At 39.2% G+C, this 22,663-nt stretch overlaps 1 protein-coding gene across 4 annotated transcripts in view; it reads left to right on the top strand.

The window, feature by feature from the left end:
- Positions 1 to 22,663, top strand: part of Lrguk (leucine rich repeats and guanylate kinase domain containing) — a 103,870-nt gene that overhangs the window by 57,841 nt on the left and 23,366 nt on the right. For 2 of the 4 annotated variants that reach the window (XM_058582827.1, XM_058582829.1), the window contains 3 exons: positions 1,743 to 1,944; positions 4,104 to 4,199; positions 10,617 to 18,832. In XM_058582827.1, coding sequence (XP_058438810.1) covers positions 1,743 to 1,944; positions 4,104 to 4,199; positions 10,617 to 12,790 — 2,472 coding nt within the window. In that variant the 3' untranslated portion in view covers positions 12,791 to 18,832. Of the gene's footprint in view, positions 1 to 1,742; positions 1,945 to 4,103; positions 4,200 to 10,616; positions 18,833 to 22,663 lie in introns of those variants that run through there. The other 2 variants (XM_058582828.1, XM_046455130.2) reach the window with 2 other exon arrangements.

The following is a 22,663-nucleotide window of genomic DNA, read 5'->3' as shown; positions in this document are numbered from 1 at the left end:
CAAAATTTATTTTCTTTTATTTCTTCCCTATATTATTATTATTTTTTCTTTTTACAACTTGGTCTGTTTATGCAAAGACATGTTAGATAACGTCCAATTACTGCCAAGTGTGACCCTGGTTCATTGTCCCCTCAGGACAGTGGCAGCCCTGAGTGGTATCCCTTGTTCCTTGAGTCTCCGCAGACAGTTGGGCTGTGCATCTTTTGACTCCACTTGTTCACCGGGTGCAGTATTTTTATACTTCCAGCAATTTAGGTTTTCCAAGTTTGACTTTTCTCTCTGCCTCCATATGCCATCTTTCCCCAACTATCTTCTCAAATTGGAGTATCCAGAATTTTATAAAATTTTATAAAATTAAGATCCAGAGTTTAAAAAATATATAACTTCATTAAATACTTCTTCAAAGAGAGTAATCTTTCTCAAGTTACTTCCATTGAGCAGTATAACACTTTTGTAATCAGGGGGCAAAAAATGGCTCAAGTAGACCAAACTTCCAGAAAACAAAGCTTAGGAAAGTCTGGTATTTTCTGTAGACTCTGAATCTTTCCTGTGTTTCCTTCTGTAACACCACAGACAAGGGACTGCAACTCCCTTTCAGCCCCTTGTATTGGTTTAAGTGTTCCCTAGCTTCAGCAAAATCACTCCCATTTCTTCCACCTCTTAAGTTTCTGCACAATCCTTGCATTCTTATCTTTCTGCAGTGGACTGGTTTTGTATCTTAAAGAGGTGTTTTCTTTGTTCCTGTGCTAATTATTAAAAAAAAAAAAAGACCAGTTCTAAAAAAATTTTCTTCTTTGGACAAGGCAGAAACAAAAACAAATGCGTTTTTGAGTGCAGAAATACTCCATCCTCTTTGTGCTACCTTTTTCCACTTGAACAGTTATCTGAGTGATGGCTCCTGATTTACTTTTTCCTCCCTGGGAGCTGACTCCTACTCATTTCCAGAAGGTTGAGTCTATAAACCATGTTTTATTCCCTTGGTTCTCCCCAGCTGATGTATTTTTCCAAACTACTGTTGTCATTGACTCTTCCAGAAATCATTTAAAAAGAGCTTGGATTCCTTCCTACCAAAATTTTAAAAGAAAGGTTTTGAACTTGAGTTCAACTGATGTTGATAGAATTGAGACAAAAGGGACTTTAAGATCCTTTTGGAATAATGTGTAGGGAGCTGGGGGCTTTGTGGAGAGCTGTGGTCACAGCCAAGCTCGCTGGGTTCACAAACTGTACCTGAGCTGCCTTGTGCTGTGATCAGCAGCTTACCCTGAGCTCAGCCTTCTGGGCTCTGGATAGAGCCTGTAGGATGTCACTGGAACTGGCCCACACAGGTTGCTGGCAGGAAAGGTCCCACGGTGTGTTGACAAGGGTGAAAAGGGGCTCTCTTCTGGTGCTATACAGATGCGTTTTAAAAGACAGAATTGAAATTACTTTAGAGTAATAAAGTGAATTACGTATTTTATATCCAGCAATTTTCCTTTTTAGCAGTCATATTCATTAAAATGATTAATTAGAGAAAAACCAGGTGGAATGAATTCTATCTAATATTTCTAATGACAATTTAATATTTGATGAAGAGAGAAAAGTAATTGAATCTTGAAATATTTGTGGGAAAATAGTGGCTAATTCTACAGATAAATTCTTCAATATAATACTACTTATTATACACTATATTGTCAGATGTCTCCAAAATGATTTCTAAATCATGCATATGTTTCCACCTTATTATCTTTTCTTTAAACGCCTAGGGTGTAAGAAGTTTGAAATACTCCTATTTTGAGCCTCGCTATATCTTGGTGGTGCCCATGAACAAGGAAAAATATGAGGGACATTTGCGGAGAAAAGGATTATTCAGTCGTGCAGAAATTGAATTTGCTGTCTCCAGAGTGGACCTTTATATTAAAATTAATCAGAAATTTCCAGGGTATTTTGATGCAGTAATCAATGCAGGTCAGTACTCTCAGCAGAGTTTTACTTTTGAAGTATGAGGTCAATAGGTTAGAGACTGTTTTATGGAAATAAACTTCTAAATTGCAAAGAGCTGTTGAAAGGGGTAGGAATCCATGAGCTTTAACCTTCTATTCTTTTAATCAGAGTATTTATTATTTTTATTAATCCTTCAGATCTTAACTAATAAGATTTGGTATGAAATGGACCCTAAAATAGGTTCCTTCCTAAGGGACATTGTGAGAACTAAGTTAGATAATACGTCATTTGAAATACACATTTAAATTTTTAGGAAGGCAAATGATACCCAGGCAATTTTATCATAATCTACCTCTAGTTAAAAACCCAACTACTATAAATATCATAACCATTAAATATCTGTGGGAAACATTTTCAAAGATTCCTTTAGAAATGGCTATTTATTTGAAGTAATAGAGAATTTCTCAAAATATAGATATTTCTTTTTTTTTTTAATTTTTTATTGTGGGTTGTTCAAAACATTACAAATTTCTTGACATATCATATTCCACACTTTGATTCAAGTGGGTTATGAACTCCCACCTTCACCCCATACACAGATTGCAGAATCACATCAGTTACACATCCATTGATTTACATATTGCCATACTAGTGTCTGTTGTGCTCCGCTGCCTTTCCCATCCTCCCCCCTCTCCCCTCCCCACCTCTCCCCTCCCCTCCCCTCCTCTCTGTCTACCCCCTCCACTGTATAACCCTGAGGGTCTCCTTCCATTACCATGCAATTTCCCTTCTCTCTCCCTTTCCCTCCCACCTCTCATCCCTGTTAAATGTTAATCTTCTTCTCCTGCTCTTCGTCCCTACTCTGATCTTAGTTACTCTCCTTATATCAAAGAAGACATTTGGCATTTGTTTTTTAGGGATTGGCTAGCTTCACTTAGCATAATCTGCTCTAATGCCATCCATTTCCCTGTAAATTCTATGATTTTGTCATTTTTTAAAATATAGATATTTCTATATGTTTTAAAACCACACTGTATTATATAGCTATAAAAGAGAATGAGAAAACACTCTGTATGTAGCTAAAGAAATATCTTTAATCCATATTGTTATTTTTAAAAGGCCAGGTTCATAACCTTACATATAGTATGCCATCATTTATGTTTAAAAAAAGAAATATAAAGCATTATATAGTTGTATTTTCTATTTTTTCTATATATTTTGTATTTTCTTGTACTACATAAAAGTATATGGAAGAATCCTCAAGAAATTAATAACATTGATATCTTTTTAGAGGGAAATTGGATAGCGGGGACATTAAATTTAACCATATGAAATTGCCAGTTCAACTATTTTAACCTACGAGAACAATAATTTGATATGGTTTCACTTACTAGTTTAGCTCTGCAACCTGTTAATGTATTTCCTATGCATATTGGTCTTCTTTTGTTGAATAAGAAAAATCACACAACTTAAAACCATGCCTGTTTATTAGCTCACAGTTCAGTAGGAGTCGGGTACTGCATGACTGTGTTCTCTGCTTGGGTATCAGGGGTATCAGGAGGCTGAGGCAAAGGTGTCAGCTGGGCTGAGGTCCCGTCTAAAGGCTCTGGGGGAAAATCTGCCCAAAGTTCTTACTTGTTGGCCCAGTGCAGTCTCTTGGGGTTAAGGACCCTGTTTCCTTGTTGGCTGTCTGCCAGGGGCTGTCCTCATTTCCTGGAGATTGCTCCCAGGTCCTATGCACGTGGTGTCCACCATCTACTAGCCAGCAACAGAACATGAAATCCTACCTGTGCTTTCAGTCTCCAGTTTTCTCTTCTGCCACCAGCCAGAGAATTCGCTCTCCTTTTGTAGGCCTTCTGTGATTGTAAGGAACCATGTGGATAACCTTCGTTTTGATTGGCTCAGACTCATGAGTATCCTTAATTACATCTGCAAAAAATCCTGTTTGCCATATAACATAATATAATCCTGGGAATGATATCTCATTACCACCGTAAGTTCTGCCCACACTTTAGGGGAGGAGACCATACAAGGGTGAAGTATCATTAGAGCCATCTTAGAATTCTGATACCACAATATATAGAACTAAACATAGCACCCAAATCAGTACCACCAGCAGTTGAACACTAACTGTATTTTAACCTGATCCTGTTGCATTGAAGTACCTATCTCATTGACCACAGATGATCTGGAAGTTGCCTACGAAAGGCTGAGTGAGCTCATTAGAGAATACCTGGGATTGACTGAGGAACCTGCCACGAGCTTGGCTCCGACTGCAGGTACCATCCTATCTCTTTTGTGCGCCCATTTTAAAATTATTGTTATGGAAAAGAAAGCAAATCTTTGAGTTATTGTCTGGGTACCCATCAACCAGGTTATAGCTGGTTCTAACTCTTTCATGCCTGTAGTTCTCCTGGGGTAATTGTTCCCACAAATGAGCTTTATGGATTAGCACCCTGGATCTATAACTCTACTCGTCTCCATGACCATAATAGAACTCAGGGACTCGCCTTCGGGAGATACGAGATAGTCTTGGGGAGTGGACAGCAAATAAGGGTTAGCCTCATGGTTCAGAACTCAACCTTCCAGAATTTTATTCCCTTATGGGGCTGAGGTGTTGTTCTACTCACCAGGTTGATGTTTAGCCCAGGAGTTTCAGTCCAAGAGTTTTCTTTCCCCTTCAGATTGCCCCAGCCCTTCAAGTGTTGTACTGCAGAATAGAGGGGCAGGGCCCTAGCCAGGTGGCCCTCTTCCTGGCTCTCTACTCCCCTGGGCAAGCTTCTTTGATGTTCTGAGTTTAGGTTTACGCTCTTGCTAAATGGATTTCTTGTTCCCCTCATTCCTGCTTGATCATCATCAGCAAATGATGTAAGACATATAAGAGGGCATCTCCTTGGAATTTAGGAATTTGAAAGCCCTCTCTTAGAATTTTGGTGCATAAGTATTTTGAGATGTATTTAAAAGATTTTCCCAAATTCTCCTCCAAATTAGGATAGCTACTCTAGCAACAGAATAAAACAAAACAACAACAACCAAAAAATAGAAAACAGCAAGTGTTGGTGAGGATGTGCACTGTTGGTGGGAATGTAAAATGGTGAAGCTGTTTTGGAAATAGCATGGTGGTTCCCCATAAAAATTAAAAATAGAACTACCAAGCCAGGCACAGGGCACACATCTGTAATCCTAGTGACTTGGAAGGCTGAGGCAGGAGGATTGCGAGTTCAAAGCCAGCTTCAGCAACAGCAAGGCACTAAGCAACTCAGTGAGACCTGTCTCTAAATAAAATACAAAAAAGGGCTGCAGATATGGCTCAGTGGTTTAGTGCCCCTGAGTTCAATGCCTGGTACCCAGAAAAAAAATAGACTACCATATGATCCAGCAATTCCACTTCCAGATATATACCCCAAACAATTGAAAGCAAGAGCATGAAGAGATAGTTACACCTCCTTGTTTATAGAAGCATTTACTTTAGCCAAAAGATGGAAGCAAATGAAGTGCCCATGGACAGATGAATGGATAAACAAAATGTGCTGTATACCTACAGTGGAATATTATTCAGTCTTCAAAAGGAAAGAAATTCTGATACACGCTACAATATGAATGAACCTTGAAGATATGCTAAGTAAATAAGCCAGTCAGGAAAAAGCAAATACTGTATGATTCCACTAATATGCGGTACATAGGGTAGTCAGATTCATAGGGATACAAAGAAGGGTGGTTGTCAGGGGCTGAGGGAAGGGGAGAAAGGAGTGTTATTATTTAACATGTCCAGAGTTTGCACTGGGGAGATGAAGAGAGTTCTGAAGAAAGAGGATGGTGATGGTTTAACAATAATGTGAATGTACTTAGTGCCACTGAGCCATAGGCCAAAAACTGGTTAAAATGCCAAATTTTATGTGTGTTTTACTACAATCAGTATTGTTTTTAAAATGTCCCCTTGTGGGGTGCAGTGGTGCATGTAATCCTAGTGGCTTGGGAGGCTGAGGCAGGAGGATCACAAGTTCAAAGCTAGTCTCAGCAACTTAGTGAGGCCCTAAGCAACTTATCAAGACTCTGTCTCAAGATAAAATATAAAAAGGGCTGGGGATGTGACTCAGTGGTTAACCATCCCTGGGTTCTATGCCCCAAAAACATGAAAAAAAAAAAAAAGGCCCTTCAGTGGACTGAACTTTATTCATAGGTCACGTTTTGCAAAATGTTCAACTGAGGCTCTTGCCACTTTGTAGATGCTGTGCAGCTTTGTGGTTCCACCTCCGTGACTCTTGCCCAAACATGATTTTGTTTGACTGATTGCATTCTGGAAGGCTGAGGGAGGCCAGGTCATGATTTTGCCAGAGTTCAAACCCACTGTGCCATTTTGCAATTTTGCATGCTTTCCCCAGGTCACGTGCCCCTAATATTTTGGAATGAGGTCACTGTGAAACTGGTAAAAATCAACAGAAAACAGATGAGAATTTTCTTCTACACATGTATAGGAGATAAAATGACCAAAGCATGACCTGCCGCCTGAGAAGGACATGAAGAAAGTTTGACCTGTCTAAAAATTAACAGAGGCAGTAATGGAGAATTGGAAGGCTGGGTTCCATCTACAAAGTGGGGGGTGGGGACATTAAATCAGGAGCATGTCGGCATAGCTAGCCAACCCTGATCGATTCTCTACATCAAGCACTAGTTCTTTACAAAGCCATGGCCTTTAGGGTACTTAATGAGGCTTCCATAGGCCACAGAACTTTCTCTTGAGGAAATCTGGATCCTGTTGCTTTGGTTCTGGGCTATCCCAGCAACCTGTGATCTTTAATTTGGTCCCCAGAGTAGACTGTCCCTGTGGGGACTATGCCTTACGTTAGCGTACCCTCCCCTGATCCCCAAGCTGGGTCCATCTCCCACTGTAAATTAATAAATTGGTGTGCTGGCTTTCATGTTAGTCTCTCGTGGTTTTAAAAACACAAGTCAGTCCCCTGAGGCTGACCAGTTCTGCGTAGCTGAGACATGTGCATTTCTGTATCGGTGCCTCTGAACGAGGCGTATGAGCAAAGCAGCTTCCACATCTGGCAGGATTCCCTCTGTATTTTGTATTTACCTTATTCTATGATGATAAGGAACACTGATTATTGGGTGCATTTACCATTTGGCAAATTAATAGACCAGATAATGTGTTCATAGGAAAATGGACTCCCTTTTTAAAGAGTATAATAAAATTGTATTTGTTTGGACTAATTAGGTTAGGCCTGTCTGATTTAATGAAAGGTATGAATTATAGAATTTGTAAAAATGTTATCACTCTCAGATACATTTAATAACTGAAACCCAGCCATCCAGTTATTGACTATCAGAATTCTAGCTTGAAAAAGTAGACGGGGAGAGATTGCAATTAATATATAAGATCCCTAGCTTCAACAGAACTTTGCTTTTCTGGCAGGTTTAATATTTTGGAAAAGGTTGTATTTTCTTAAGCTGAGATTGTATTTCCTTATTTATATGGTTAATTTGTGGAGGGAGTTATTTTTTTTAGTTGACATTAATTTTAAGGATAAACTTGCACATAAAGTGAAACTGTAGAGGCCAGACATTATTCAACTGAGTATTTAAAAATTCTAACAGCCACAGTCCTTATTAATAAGCTTTTATGGCATCTCCAGTGGCCCAAGAATTAGGACCAGTGGCTCAGTTACAGGACTGTGAAGTCTACACAAGGGAAAAGGGCCAGATAAGAATGAAACTCAGTGTAAGAAAACAGTTTTCAACTATAGTTCCCTAAACAAATGGTCAAAAATGCCTGAGAAAGGGTCTTGACCCAGTAAGCCACTGTCCTGGGCCTGGTTGGTACTCACATCTTTGCCTCTGCACTAAACTAGGTACTCTAAGTTCTACGGTTTAGGTACATTTATATAAATACATTACTTATCTAAATGCGATTCCTAGAAGAAGAAATAATAATAATAATAATAATAATAATAATAATAATGGAATTATTTTTTGGCTAATGGAGTTGTCCAAGGAAAGAAATTGAAATAAAAAAATTTAAGATTCTGTGAAATATTGGTCTGAGCAATTAGAAAACTGTACTGAAAATAAGAAGTCTCACATTTTTATTCTAGATTTAGCCAGTAATCATTAATTTGATCTAAGAAATTATTTTGAAAATAATTATTTTCTTAAGAAAACTGTATATAATTTTATGGCCATTATTAGAATCTGGCCTTCCAAAGCTGAGGTTTTTCCCAGTTGAATTAGACCATCTATGTATTTAGCTTCAGTACAAACAGAAATCTTATAATCAAATAGCATTGTCTTTCTAAAAGAGGTAATCCTGTGTCAATGCAAACTAAAGATAATTCCCAAATATTTGAAGTTACATAGCTTTATCTTTAGTGATTGCATGCTGCTAATTTGTAACTGAGAATGCAATTATAATGTCTGCTTTTAAAAATGGGAGTGAAACAAAGAGATGAAAAGTAAGCCAGGGGCTATCATTTCTGAGTACAGCATCTGTCAGCCCAGACCTAGAAATGTGAACCTTCACCAGTGGATAGTTAGTTGAATTTTTATTTAAGGCATGTGTGAAATAGTAGCTTTAGGTCCAGATGATAAACTCTTGAAATATTTAGGTGTCTAATTAAAACACAGTATTGCAGTTTGTGTATAGAATTATCTTGTTTTTTTTCCTTATAATAAGACAAATAATATTTGTCTCTAAAGCACAAAGACCTAAAAAAGTTGATTAAACACTACCTTTTCTATAAAATCAAGAAATATTATATTCTCAACTCAGGGTGAGGGATGTCTTGCCCTCCATTTGTCTCGAGACAGCCTATTTCTAGGTAGTTGGTGCTTCCAATAAAGCTTTTAGAAAGCTGAACCAACTATCATCCTGAGTTTTTGCTAAAAAGATCATGAAATGAAATTCTGTTTGCAAATCATTATGCAGAATTCTGACTAATGGTAGAAGAAAATGATGATGGTAATGATGAGTCAAACAGAGGAAAACTGAGCAATTTACTAGCCTGCAAAGTGGTACCCTTATCATTAATGAAGGGCATGGAATCATTTGCCAAATTATGTGATTGCTAAGTTGTAAAAGTAGGAAAAGAAATTGTGTATGTCTGATTATAGGAAACCAAGAGAATTAAGGAGGGAAAAAACCCTTTAGCATCAGGTTTTACTGTTCTTATATTTTTCTCCCTTTAAATTACCTTTTTAATTTAATACATCTATATACACACATATGTATATAAACCATATATATGTTTTATTATGTACATGTTACATGTATGTATATGTGTGTATTTATGTATGTATAATTACTTAACTGTTAAATAAATTGGCCTTAGTAGCATTCCTCATGTTGTAGGGCCATCACCACTTCCTATTTCTAGATCTTGTAAATTTTCCATCACCCAAAACAGAAACTCTATACCCACTAAACAATAACTCCTCCTAATCCCTGGTAATCTCTAATCTACTTTCTGTTCTCTGTGAATTTGCCTATTTTAGACATTTTCATTGTTTTATATTTTAATTTAACCTTGTTTCCTGCGTAAAGTAGTATTTTAGTTTATATTGTTATATACTAGGACCATAAAAATGATGGACAGGGCATCCTCCCAGGAAGTAAGCTTTTCCTCGTTTCTACTTGTTCCCTCTCCCTCCCAAGAGACATCTGGTTTGACCAGATGCAAGGGGCTTCCCGTGTAGGAGGCTCAGTGTGAACCCAGAGCAGCTTAAGCCCTCTGTTGGGAATGGTGGCTGGGAGTGTGGTTTGCTGCAGGGGTCAGACCACTCTGGGATCACTTAGAGGTCTTTTTGGATTTGGAATCTCTGAGGATCAGAGACAAGTTTCCTCCAGTTCCAGACTGATGTTCCACTTCTGCCCACTGCACTAGGTAAAGGGCTAGGTAAAGGTGACATGTAGGTGAGTGTGCGAGACCAGAGCCACTCTGAGAACTTGCACCCACGGTGATGGAGGAATTCTTTTCTACAATGTCAATGTCCAACATCGTTAGTGGCTTCTGAGAGCTATTGTGAAGCCAGGGTAGACTTGGTGGGAAAAGAGGAGATCTGGGGATGAGGGTGGGGCTGCGGGAGCAGCTCAGAGTACAGATTCTCAGGAGCAGCTTCTCTGAGCCTTGGTGCCTTGGGATTTCAGTGGACACTTTCTTTACTTCCTTGTTTCATTCATCACTTATTTACTGAGTTTCTGCTGACCATCATGCAGATGGTCAGGTATTAGTATTGGTATTGGTAAACAGACAGGACTCTTCACAGGGCTCACACAGTGTATTTAAGGGGACCACCATTAAACAAGGGAACAAACAAGTGCAAGGTCATCTGACTTGATGTCCATCCTCTAGTTTCTCTAGTCAAAAACAGCCTTGATTGCTAAGGTCAAAATTTCAGACCTCATTCATGTGGAAAATTTCTTCACCACCCAAAAACCCAGACTAGGCTCCTGAGCTATCCTCTTTATGTTTACTCGTTAGAGTTCATGTGTTCAGTTGATTAAAATTGTCCTAAGTTCTACTAAATAAGAAAATTGTAGAAACTTAGTGCCTGTGAGGAGCAGGAAGATTTAGTTCTCCTCTATGTGATTCTATTCTTTTTGAGGATCTGTGTGCATCACACAAAAGGGAGAAGTTTTTGTCATTAATTTCTAGGCGGTCGAGACCATTTTGAGCTAACTTGTTTTTGTATTGAAGCAGGAGCTCCCTCTAGCAGGAAGACTGTCTCTGGGGTACCAGCACACCTGGTTCCGTCCCCCAGGCGCTTGGCGAGACTGCAAGCAGATGGCCAGATACCAGAGCATCTCTCCGGGGTGCAGATTCATGGAAAGGTCCCTGACAATCAGAACCCAGTTCCCTCCCAGAATCAAGAGCTGACTCAGGAGGGAGAAACCCATAAGAAGGAGCTTTCTTCCAACAGCCTCCGCAATTCAGAGCCTCCTCAGCAGCTCGACTCATCAGCACCTGGGGCTCCTCAGCAGACCCAAGACAAATCTCCAAACCCAGCGGAAGGGGGTGTTCAACAATCAGATCTTTCTCCAAAAATAACAACCACTCAGCCAGATGTCCCTAAAAATGACACCGGGCCATCTGAGACGAAAGCCGGTGAAGTGGGGCAGTCCCACACCACTGCTTCCCAAGCACCACCCCAACACTCCAGCCCTTCTCCACCCCATGGCCCTCAGCCAGACCAGGATGAGGAATCTGGGGAGACCAGGGTGGCCCCCAGCAGCCCTCCACTGTCTGAACCACCTCAGGGACCTGGCCCATCTTCTCTCAGTCCTCAGAAAATCCAAGAAACTGAGTCAGACAAACCTCTGCCCCAAGGTTCCCACCATGATCTTCCAGAAGAGCCCTCCCACCCTGACTCAGTGCAGCCACCTCCCCTAAAGGGGGAAACCCCCAAATCAGAAGTTGTCCGGGCCAGTACCCCCTACCCAGAACTGCCACCTCCCCAAGACTCAATGACCAACACAAAACAGACCCAGGACCAGGAACACCCAGTGACTTTGCTCCCTAGGAGTCGTCTGGCTCCTACGAGGCTGCCCCAGCCTCAGACACTGGCTCCCCTGCAGAGCAGGAGGCCCACACCCAAGCTCCTGTCACCCAGCAGGGAAGAGGCTGCAGGGACAAGCTCAAATCAAAACGTGACCCCCTCTCCCAGGCCTGTACTCACTCAGGAAGGGGACACTAGTAAGCTTCCTGCCATCAGCCCTCCCAGTTCCAAACCGCCCCCAAATCTGAGCCCCCAGGCAGCCCACAGTGCTCAGCAAGGCCAGGAAGAGAAAGCCAGCGAGGTGAAACTCCCTCCTATCAGTCCCCCCTTCCAGGAGCAAGCCTCACAGCGCATCCCCAGTGCCTCTCTGGAGGAGGAGGCTCCCACAGTTAGGCTCCCGCACATTCCTTCTCCTGTCACGGAACCTCAGCTGCCTCGGAGCACAGGCCCTCGTCCCGAGGCAAAGCCTGCAAAGGAAAGGAGAGCTCCCAAAGCAGCCCCTTCCTCCAGCAGGAAGATTCCAGATGTGCAGGCCTCGCCCCACGGCCAAGATTCCCTGCCGCAGAAGGGAGCTAGGAAAAAAAAACTCCCTATCCAAGGAAAGACAGCACCTCTGAAAAAGGCACCTCCCAGAAGCCCCCAGATAGACTCGCAGCTAGAATCCCAGAGTAAGCCAGGACCCGCAGAGGTGCCCGACCATCCTGACCCCATCCCTCCCCCGAGCCCCCAGGGGAAGCAGAGAGAACCAGTCCACACTCCAGGAATTTCTGAACCATCACCCAGAGATCCCAAATCACAGGAAGAGAAAAGAGGGAATATGCGTCATCCCAGAAAAAAGGCCCCGACCAACCTTCCCCCCCATGACCTAGTTCAAGATGTAGGTGTATCCAAAAAGAGACCATCTTTGAAAGCACCGATTTCTGAAGGATTATCTCAAGAAAATGATACTGCCCTCAGTGGTGGCCAGCCAACTCAAGAAGTTGGGCCCCCACACAGCAGACTCCTTGGAAATGAAAAGGTCCCTGCAGAGCCAATCCAGGACCCAGAGAGAAGAGAGCAGGTTCATAAAAAGGAAAGACCTCAGAAGAGAGAGATTGTGTTGGAACCCCTAGAGCATGAGGGCGTGGCCCTTGCCCAGCAGCCTGTCAGAGAGACCCTAGCCCATAAAGGCACCCGTCAGATCAAAGAGAGCCCCATCCAAAGGGACGATGCTCTTGCTTCCAAGCAGCAAACCAGAGAGAGACAAACCCGAAAAAACATGGGTGCAACACAGGACAAAAGCCATGCTGCTCCCCCAAATCAGGTGTCCTCTGAGGAGAAGGCCAGCCGAACAGGAAGACTACGTGCCAGGGGCAGTCAGAGCACCAAGGTTTAAGTGCTTCCTCAAGCCACCAGATCATTAAACCTCATCAAGCTGCACTGTCTCGGAATGAAAAGCCAAGGCCAGGGCACTATGAGTTACACACAGGCTTCCTTCTGCAACCACAGGTCAGCACAGGTGGAGGGGCCATCCCATGCTGACCTGCCCTGGGGGCCCAGAAGGTGGTCAATCTTTGTAACTTCTGTGCCCCTTATCTGGCTCACCATTTTTTGGTGGGAAGAGCAGCCATTGCAGAGGGAGAGAGCAGCAGGAAAGACAGCTGGGTCAGTTGCTGCCAGTGATGGCCAATCTGTGTCCAGACACGGATTCCAGTGGATTCCAACGTGGACTCCAACTTGGCCAAAGCAGTCAGTGCCTGAGAGCCATTAAATTTTGCTCTCTGAATTAGGAAAATTCACTTCTAGAAAATTCTCTCATACCTGTTGCATTATCGAGGGGACCCAAAGCATAAAGAATTCTGAAAAAGGAAATCTTGTTGTTTCTGGAAAATTCTACTTAGAGTTAATTTGTGGGAATCTTCTTTAGGGGAGAGGACACATCTTTTCACACATGTAGCTATGATCAGGCACCTCAGATTTGCTTTGGCATATGTTGCTTGGAACTTTTATTTGAAATGTATTTTAAAACGAATACCTTCCTTCTCTCTCAGAATAGGAATCTCATGTAAATTAGCCCATGCTATCATTATGCCAAACCATCTGGTAAAATTAGTTAAAAGAATTAGTGGGAAAGAAAATCAGGTGAATCCGTTTTTTCATTTATCTATTTATGTCTATTCTCTTCCACTGCTGTAAATGATGTAAGTCCAACCAGGGCCAGCCTAAGTGAATGTGTTCAGAAGGAAGTGGAGTTTATCACACAACTATGGGAAGGGCAGAGGTGCAATAGGTTCTCAAAGAGATAGGGGACCAGTTACTGAACATCATCAGGATCTTTGTCATCTCCAGGATTCTTGTCATCTTCTGGACTCTTATTTGGGACTCACACCATCTCATATCTGTCTCTTTCTCCATGTTGGCTTCATTCTCTGGACTACAAATGACTGTGTGTCCATTTCTGCACATGGCAGGGAACATGGCTATCAACAGCCGTCAAGTTTATATCTCGTTTTAACTCTGGTAGTTCTTGCTACTATAAAGGGATTAACTTGAATGTTTCCTCAATTTTAAGATTAAAAACAATCCATCTTCAATCAGGCATTTCGTTTTTGAACCAATCTCTGTTACCTTTGACATAAACCATCCCTCTGTATGGAAACTGAATTCCCCAAGAAGAGAGAGTAATTGTGATCCAGGAAGCAAACCCAAGATCTCACTGTTGAACACTTACAGGATATTTGTTATGTAATTACTGTATGCATATGCAATGTGCTAAGCAATATTTGGCATTCTGTATTTAAAAAATGTAACTGATGACCAAATGCTGGTATGTCTTATACAAAAGATATGTGTCCATAAAACAGTATGAGTAGCAAATGTTATTTCAAGAGCAGTAGAGGAAATTGATATTTTAAAAAATCCAGGATTTGGAATCCTCTTGTAAGCTAAGAATCCTCCTGTAAGTATGTAATGTTGGTAATTTTCTTCTGACTTATCTGGTTTGTTCAAGATAGAAGTTATAGGGTAACTTTAAAAACATATCATAATTTATACTTATTAAGTCATTCATCCAATAAGCATTTGTTGAGCATTTCCTGTTGCCAGATACTCTGATAGTTGCTAGATATAGTGGGACGATAAGGACCCTTCAAGGAGCGCTCTCTGTCATCAAGGAATACAGACAAGAGGGTTGATTTCAACACTGGGTAATTAGGGTAGCTAGGGGCCCTGTAGCATGCTAAGCTGTATTTGGCATCCCACAGACAGAAAACCTGTTTATTTACTTTTCCAGACTCTCCTAAGAACACCAAGGAAGGACATTGAATTCAGTCTGAGATAGGAAAATGGGATCAGGAAACACTTCCAAGAGAAGATCATCCTTCTGCTGAGTATTCAGGGTTGCAGAATTAGCTAGTAGGCTGATGCATGTGCACGTACAGCATGTGCCTTGCCTAGAGGCGTGAGCAGTTAGCATCCTCTGTGTACCTGGATGCCAGAAGAGCTTAGGTCTGTGTAGAGCCAAAAGGGCCTTTTGTGCTGTGCTGAGGAACCTGGAAACTCGATCCTGTAACAAAATAGGGGGCCGGTGGATGGTCAATTTTGTACCTTAGAGATATCTTTCTGGAGGTGAAATGGAGGATCAACTTAAGAAGGGTGATGCAAGAGGCAGGAAGAATGGCTGGCACGTGATGGCGAAGGTTGGGACAACAGTGAGGGCCTGGTAAGGCAGTGGCGGCAGGAATGGTCAGATCCCGTCAGCATTTATCCTGGGTGTAGGGTCGGGTAGATTATGAAGAAAGAAGAAAATAAAGGTTTTCCATGAGTTGTGCATGGGGCACTTTAGAGGTGCTCATGCCTCACCTAGGCGAAGAACTTCAGAAAGGTACCTACTGTGCCCTCTGCCCCTGTTTCTGAGTTGTGTTAGTGTTCAATGGGTAGCTAAAGCATACTTTCCACCTGACTTGGGGGAAGCTCCAGCTTCCCTTCCCTGAAATTCTTAATGGTAATAGAAGTTTTTGATTGTTTTGCTTTGGTGTAGTGTAAGAGTTTTTAATGTCTCAGATTCAATGCTGGATTCTGATTTTGTGGATGACAATTTGTGGTGGAAGCAAAGCAATAGAAAAGATTGTCAACTCATCACAGGTTTTTACTGCTGTTACTGTCTTGATGTAAGGAAAAGTTTAGATTTTTAAATGGAGACTATATATATTCAACATTGTCATTTTCCAGTCTACATTTAGAAGCCAAGTTTATATTATTTTCATTTGATATGTTTCTCAGCAAAGTGATTTTTGGTTGGGGAAAAAAACATTGGAGACTTGAAGTCACAGTAATTAGTAATGTCTTTGGCTTCTTAAAGTCTGGTACCCAGCATTCAAATTAACAAAGGTAGTAGTTTCACTAGACTTGAGAATCTTCTTCAGATATTTAAGAACTAATCAATTATTTTCAAAACCTCAAAAGTTAATTGGAGAAAGGCATGATTGAAGGGCTGGGGTCTTAGCTCAGTTGGTAGAGTACTTGCCTCAAATGCACAAGGCCCTGGGTGGAAGGAAGGAAGGAAGGAAGGAAGGAAGGAAGGAAGGAAGGAAGGAAGGACGGATGGACATGATTAAAAATTCACAAAAGAGGAAGTAAAAATGTCCAATAAATATGTCAAAAATATTTAGTTTCATTATGAGTTAAAAAATATCAAGTTAGCAAAGATGAAAAAACAGGTTAATGCTTATTTGGGGGAGATCTTTGTGTCACAGCAAAAAAGTAAACTGACACACATTTTCTGGGGGACAAATTTCTAATATCTGTCAAAGACCTAACCTTTAGTCCAATAATTTAAATCCAAGAGTTATCAGGAGAAAATCATTTGTGTGCATGGATATTCATATCAATTTTTTATAATAGCTAGAAATAATTTACTCCTCTAAAGGGATTTAAAAAAATAAGTTATGATGCAGCCATATGCTAGATTGCTATGATGTAATTATAATCATATTGTAGAGTATTTACTTAGAGGATATTCACTATATATTAAAGACAAAATTTAGGAAGGCATAGCTAGCATGGCTTCAGTTGTTATATCTGGATTGTTTTCCCCTCTAAAGATCTCCTTGTTGAGAAACATCAAATGGAAGTGATATGAACTTGGCTTCTAAATGTAGATTGGATAATGACAATGTTAAATATTTATAGTCTCCATTTAAAAATTAAAAATTTTCTTTATATATTAAGACAATCAATAACAGCAGTAAAAAAGTTATGAATAATTTTTTCTCATTTATGTTTTTTAGTATTTTCTAAATTTTCTGCAATTTATGTTTATTCAGAAAAGTAAATAGAATTAAATTCTCTGTCACAAACACACATTGAAGAGCTTGTCATGTAAAAGCAACAGCCTTATGGTCTATTTCAATTTGGCATAATGAAGAACTTTCTAAGAGTTAGAGGTGATTTGCAGAGAAACAGACAGACTTCTCCAGAAGTTAGATGCTCCTTTGTGGAAATCTCACAAAAAGTCTCCATCTGTTGAGTGATTTGTTGGAGTAGATGAAATTTAAATATCCTTTAATGATCTATGATCCATTTGTTATGACTAGCTCTACTTCTTGGCCCTGAGGAATCCAGCTGTCTGTTTTATTAAATATCGTGCTTAGTACTAGAACAGAGCACACTTAGTATTCACTAGATCACTGGCTTTTCAACATTTTTAACCAAGATTCATAACTTGAAATACATTTTACATGGGAAGCAAAGCCTCATAAAGCTCCATTACTATAGAGATACAACTTGATGTTTTCTGTGTGCTGAATTTTAGCTTTCTAAATGCAGCCTATAGCCCGCTGCATTGATTTCACAATTTGATTTGCAACATGCAGTTTAAAAGCCCTGCACTGAACCCTCTAGAGCTTTGCTTGGGTGCCATCTTTGGAGGCTCATTTACCGGGTCATCTGCCTGTCTGGCTGCCATCAGGTGAGGTTGAATGTCATCCCCTCATTTATGCTAAATTCTCTGAAATGATCTTCGTAGTGGCAGATATGACCTTTGTCAATGTTGGAGCTCAGGAGAAGATATATCCAAAATTTGTATGCATAATTATAAGTTCTTTATGTAAAGCTTAAAAAATACTTCTTGATAAACACAGCACATGATCTCCATCAATAGTGTTTCCTCTACTAAGTTCTTAACTGACTTCTCTGATTTTTGTTCTGTGACAACCCTGGAAATAATCTTGTTACCATAAAAGATCCTCACTATTGATATAGTAACTAGCACAGTATGTCCATAAATGAATTCAATTGCTTAGTTCAATTTGAAAGATGCAATTCTAGAAATCACTTTTCCGTGTTGATCAGGCATTCAGAGAAGAGTCTACCCTTTTATTTATGTTGAAGATAGATAAATAAACATTGGAAGACTAAACCTCTAATCTTAAAGGTGATTACAAAAGGGCAATCCTGCATAGCAAAAAAATAAAGCTTTTTTTATTAAAGATTGTAACCTTAGAAATACATGACTGTGAATGACTTCAAGAGTCGAAGTAATCCTTGGAAATTCCAGTTCCACTACAATGTCACCCTGTGAACTTGGCAAGTTAGAAAGTTCTCATGTATTAAATGGAGGCGATACTAGGATTGCTGTGAGGATTAAATGAGTTAATATACTGAAAAATACCATAACAATGTCTTCCCCTTTTCCAATTTTTCCTATATAGTACAGATCTTAGATAGCAAGTTTCCTCTCTTGAAATTTGCCTACTCTATGTTTTATCTTCTTCAAAGTGTTGACTAGTTATTTTGTGATAAACTCATTAATTTTTTAAAAATCCTAGATAGTAGTACTATGTTTTTATTTTTTTGTTCAATTGTTTTTTGTGGTATGGGGGATTGAACCCAGGGCCTTGTGCATGCAAGGCAAGCACTCTACCAACTGAGCTATATCCCTAGCCCTGTAGTATTATGTTTTAATTGAACCATTCTGGATGCCGTGCTCAAATGTTGTCATGTTAATTCAGCTCTACAGAAGACATTACAAATTATGAAACTTAGTAGAAATAAATGTTTTTGTAACTCATTTTCTCTGTATGTGAATGTGTTTTCATGAACTTTGCTTTTTCTTGGTATAGAAATAGCTTCTGATTATTCCTTTGACTGGACTGAAGACTATAGCACTTTACAGTTATAATAGTTTAATAAATATATTCACTTTATCATAGAACCATGAACATTATTACTATTTCCATGGACTTACATGGTAGCTTTCTATTGCAGTAGTTTATTTTGCTATGAAAAGTTATCATGGATACTATGTGAAATTATTTTTTTCTAATTTCTATCATTCCTTTCTTAGAAGCACAAATAGCAAAGCTTTTAAGATATAATCTGTCCTGGAAGAAAGCTTCTTTTATGTACCTTTGGTTTTGTAATAGCAGTTCTTGATGAACTAAATATTTTCTTTAATTTTTCACTATAAATTATGTGACTATTCTATTAGAAATAAATATCTTAAATTCTAAAGAAGATTGTTGTGTTTTAATTTGTTTAAAACCCTTTTCATGGTTACATATTTCAGTATAGAGATTCTTTTTTAGGATTTATATAGGTATTTACATTTTATATATGTATATGCATTTAATCATGGTAGCTATAAGTTACTCTTATTAATTGTAAACACACACACACACACACATACACACACCTTATCACATGTTTTTTAAACCCTCCTTTCAGTGGAGAAAAAAATGAATGATTTCAAAGTCATTTGGGCATCTGAAGAATTTTGTCTGAAAATGAAAGTCTTATTCAAGTCATTCATTTCCAAACGCTTCCAAAGAAAATAAACTCGAGTGTGGATACATTTATTTTTGCAAGGTTTTAATTAAATGTTTTTAAAAGTTCATATTGAAAAGTGATTAGTCTCATGTTCTTGGACAGGAGAACAACTAAATTGGTTTGCTATACAAGTAATCTGATGGACGTGGAAACACTGGTCATTAAAATAGGGATTTTTGTTTTTCAAAATATTTACAACCTGACCCACAAATGGCATTTTTTTTTTTTTACAAATTATTAACTTGAATGTATGTGTATGATAACAGATCATCAATATCATTTACTTTCACTTTTACTCAGTAAAAGGCCCTACTTAGCCTGTGTGATGATATGATATTTAATATATATGCAAATGCTTTATACTTATGTAATTATATCTCCTGCATTTGTTAACTAGGTTGGATTCTATGATTATTCTTTTAAAATATTTTCTTCAAATAGCATTTAACTCATTTGACTTCAAAGGGATGTAAGCCAAAATAAATGTCTGAGCCAGTTAGAATTGTTTTTGAGATGCAGTACCAGTTGTGCCAGATACTTCATTTATAGCTTCCTGTATTTGGTAATGATATCAATCCATAAAATGACTTTAAAATCTGCCATGCATCATTAAGTTCTTTTATGCTTCATTGTAGGGGTTTAAATAAATTTAACTGGCCTATATACTAAAGAATTTGCTTCTTTTGTGGATTATAAAGTTGTGTGTGTGTGTGTGTATTTTTAAAATGTTGTCTCTAGTTGACTTTAATTTAGATACTTTGAATAAGATCGCATTAAGAAACTTTGTGGCAGGGTATTATAACATTGGTAATTGCTTTTTTTTTTTTAACTGAAAAGTAAGATCTTTTGCCTATCAATGTATCAAGACATTAGAAAATAAATTAGGAACTGTTTGAAACTCTTTATTATAGGAGTTCAAGCCATTAAAGTGGTGGCATTATAATGTGGTTTAATAGTAATCTGAACACATTATCTTTTACCCAAAATGTTTTGTTGCTGAGAAACCATTAAGACATTAAATTGCTGGAATTATGGCTGCCTTGTATCATCAGATGGAACCTGACTTATTTTCGCCATAGTTTAGATGGCTTATATTTTAGGTTAGAAAAAGAAACTCTGACCCAAAAATTTTATCTCAAATACATTTTAACAGGCATAGGATCTTTCTATGAAAATTATATCAATGAAATACCTTTGTTAATTTTTATCTTATTTCAGTCTGTTCAGATTTCTGGTCTTTTTCATGATGCTCTGTTAAAACAAGTGTTTTCTTAAAAACTAACGAACACAGGGTCTAGCCCTGTTAGAGTCTGTAAACAAGTCTGGATGGCGCCTGGCATTTTGCCAGAGGGAGTGGTTTGTGAAGTAAAGCCAGCGAGTCATTAAGTGTGGAGATTTCTTATTGGTTGACTGCTGTATCGAGTTTATGCTAATTAAGATAAGCTGTGTGGAATGTATAAATACCTCTGTTGTCCTACAATAAACGGCTCCTACTCCTGCTGTATCAATCTACACAAGTTGTTCGTCACCCCCCCCCCCATTATTTTGCTGCAGTCGGACTGCGGCATAGCCCTTCCATCTTTTCTCTCTCCCCACTGCACACCCCCTGTTCCTGTTTTTTTTTTTTTTTTTTCTGTATTAGCTACACTGAATTCTTAACAGTGGTAATAGTCAGGTTAAGCATGTATTTGGCTTCTTATACAAACCACTTTCACTGCCTGATATTTATTCTCCCCAGATGTTTGAATGCCCCCCCGCCCCGATATTTCTTTGTTTTAAAGTTTTGTTCAGATATCACCTCCTTCCAGAGGACTTCTGTTGACTGCCATGCCATCTCTCACTCTGTTCCCTTACCTGGCTTCACTGAATGTATCATCCGATATTTTAAAAATGTGTTATCTGTCTATCTCTAATATAAGAAGGTCTTCCTCTCAGGACTCTCTGCTCATTGCTACATGCCTGACATCCAGAAAGTCCAGCACAGGGAAGGTGATCAATAAATATGGGTGAAATGACCTCTTTCTCCTGGAGATTTAGTAAAGAATGGTCCTGCATACAGTTGTCTCCTTTCATCCGGTTGCTTGTGATAAACTCAGTTGCTCTGTTGTTCCTTTTCAGGTTCCTCTGTTACTCAGAGCTCCTTGGATGTAGGACTTGACCATGTGTTGCCTGTGTCAAATCTCTCTGCTCTGTCTCAAGTCAGGTGCTAGGTTGTGGAGCTCTAGACTTTCCTGCCTTAATTAAATCCTTTTACTTATCTGCAACAGCTTTCACCTTATATTATTGGTTTGGGATTGTTGTCGGAGTTTAAGTTCAGATTACAGACCAGCAAACTGCACAGAATAGGGATTTGATCTCCTATAAGGATTCCTGGCCTCAAGCTACGTGAGACTCTGCTCAGATAAGTCCTTACATCTGTGGGCTGAGATTTAGACTCCTCCTTTCCAACTTTTCACCTTATCAAAGCACTTGAGTCTTGACAGCAAGGCACACAGGGACAGGGACAGGGGCCTGCCTTTTCAGGACAGGTATTCAAGCCTCAGCCCTGATACCTCTGACCTGTCAACCTCAGTCCCCACTCTTCTGACTTAGAGCCTTCACTTCACTTGTCACAGGTGGAAGGTTATCTGTCTGGATTTCAGCCTGGATCTCTATTATATTAAAATAAACTAAATTTCTGTTACAGATTAGTAATATTTTTTTCCTTTGGATGGGGGTAACTTCCTACATCTGCTTAATTATATTGACATGTAAATTGTTTATTTTAGCATTTTTAAAGCAAAATTCCCGAAAGTGTTGATGTTCCTAAATAGCTATAGGTATTTATTCCTGGGCCTTCTATAGATGAGCAATACTAAATTAATATTCTTGAATTCTAGGTCTTTAGACATTCTAATGTTTTTAAAGGGAATATTATATATTATTTATAAATATGTCATGTTAAACAGCAACCTCACCATCCATTCTATTTGATCTCAAAGTTTCTTCTTAGCATTGCATGTTTTGTTTTCCTTTAAGCCCTTGGGAATAATTTTGTTAAATGGAAAGTAATTATGGCACCAAAAGAGGCTGGTAGACCAATGGTACAGAATAGAGGACACAGAGACCAACCCAAAATTACAACTACCTTATATTAGACAAAGGTGCTAAAAGCATGCAATGGAGGAAGGATAGCATCTTCAACAAATGGTGCTGGGAAAACTGGAAATCCATATGCAACAAAATGAAATTGAATCCCTCTCTCTCACCATGCACAAAAGTTAACTCAAAATGGATCAAGGATTTAGGGATCAAACCAGAGACTCTGCGTCTAATAGAAGAAAAAGTTGGCCCTAATCTCCATCACGTGGGGTCAGGCCCCAAATTCCTTAATAAGACACCTATAGCACAAGAGTTAAAACCAAGAATCAACAAATAGGACAAATTCAAACTAAAAAGTTTT

The sequence above is a fragment of the Marmota monax genome, unplaced genomic scaffold (assembly GCF_021218885.2).
Source record: "Marmota monax isolate L192 unplaced genomic scaffold, Marmota_monax_Labrador192_F-V1.1 WCK01_AAM20220418_F8-fsc00131, whole genome shotgun sequence".
In the NCBI taxonomy this organism is placed as follows: domain Eukaryota; kingdom Metazoa; phylum Chordata; class Mammalia; order Rodentia; family Sciuridae; genus Marmota; species Marmota monax.
The sequence above is the reverse complement of the archived record's forward strand: the minus strand, read 5'-3'. Positions and strand labels throughout refer to the sequence as shown.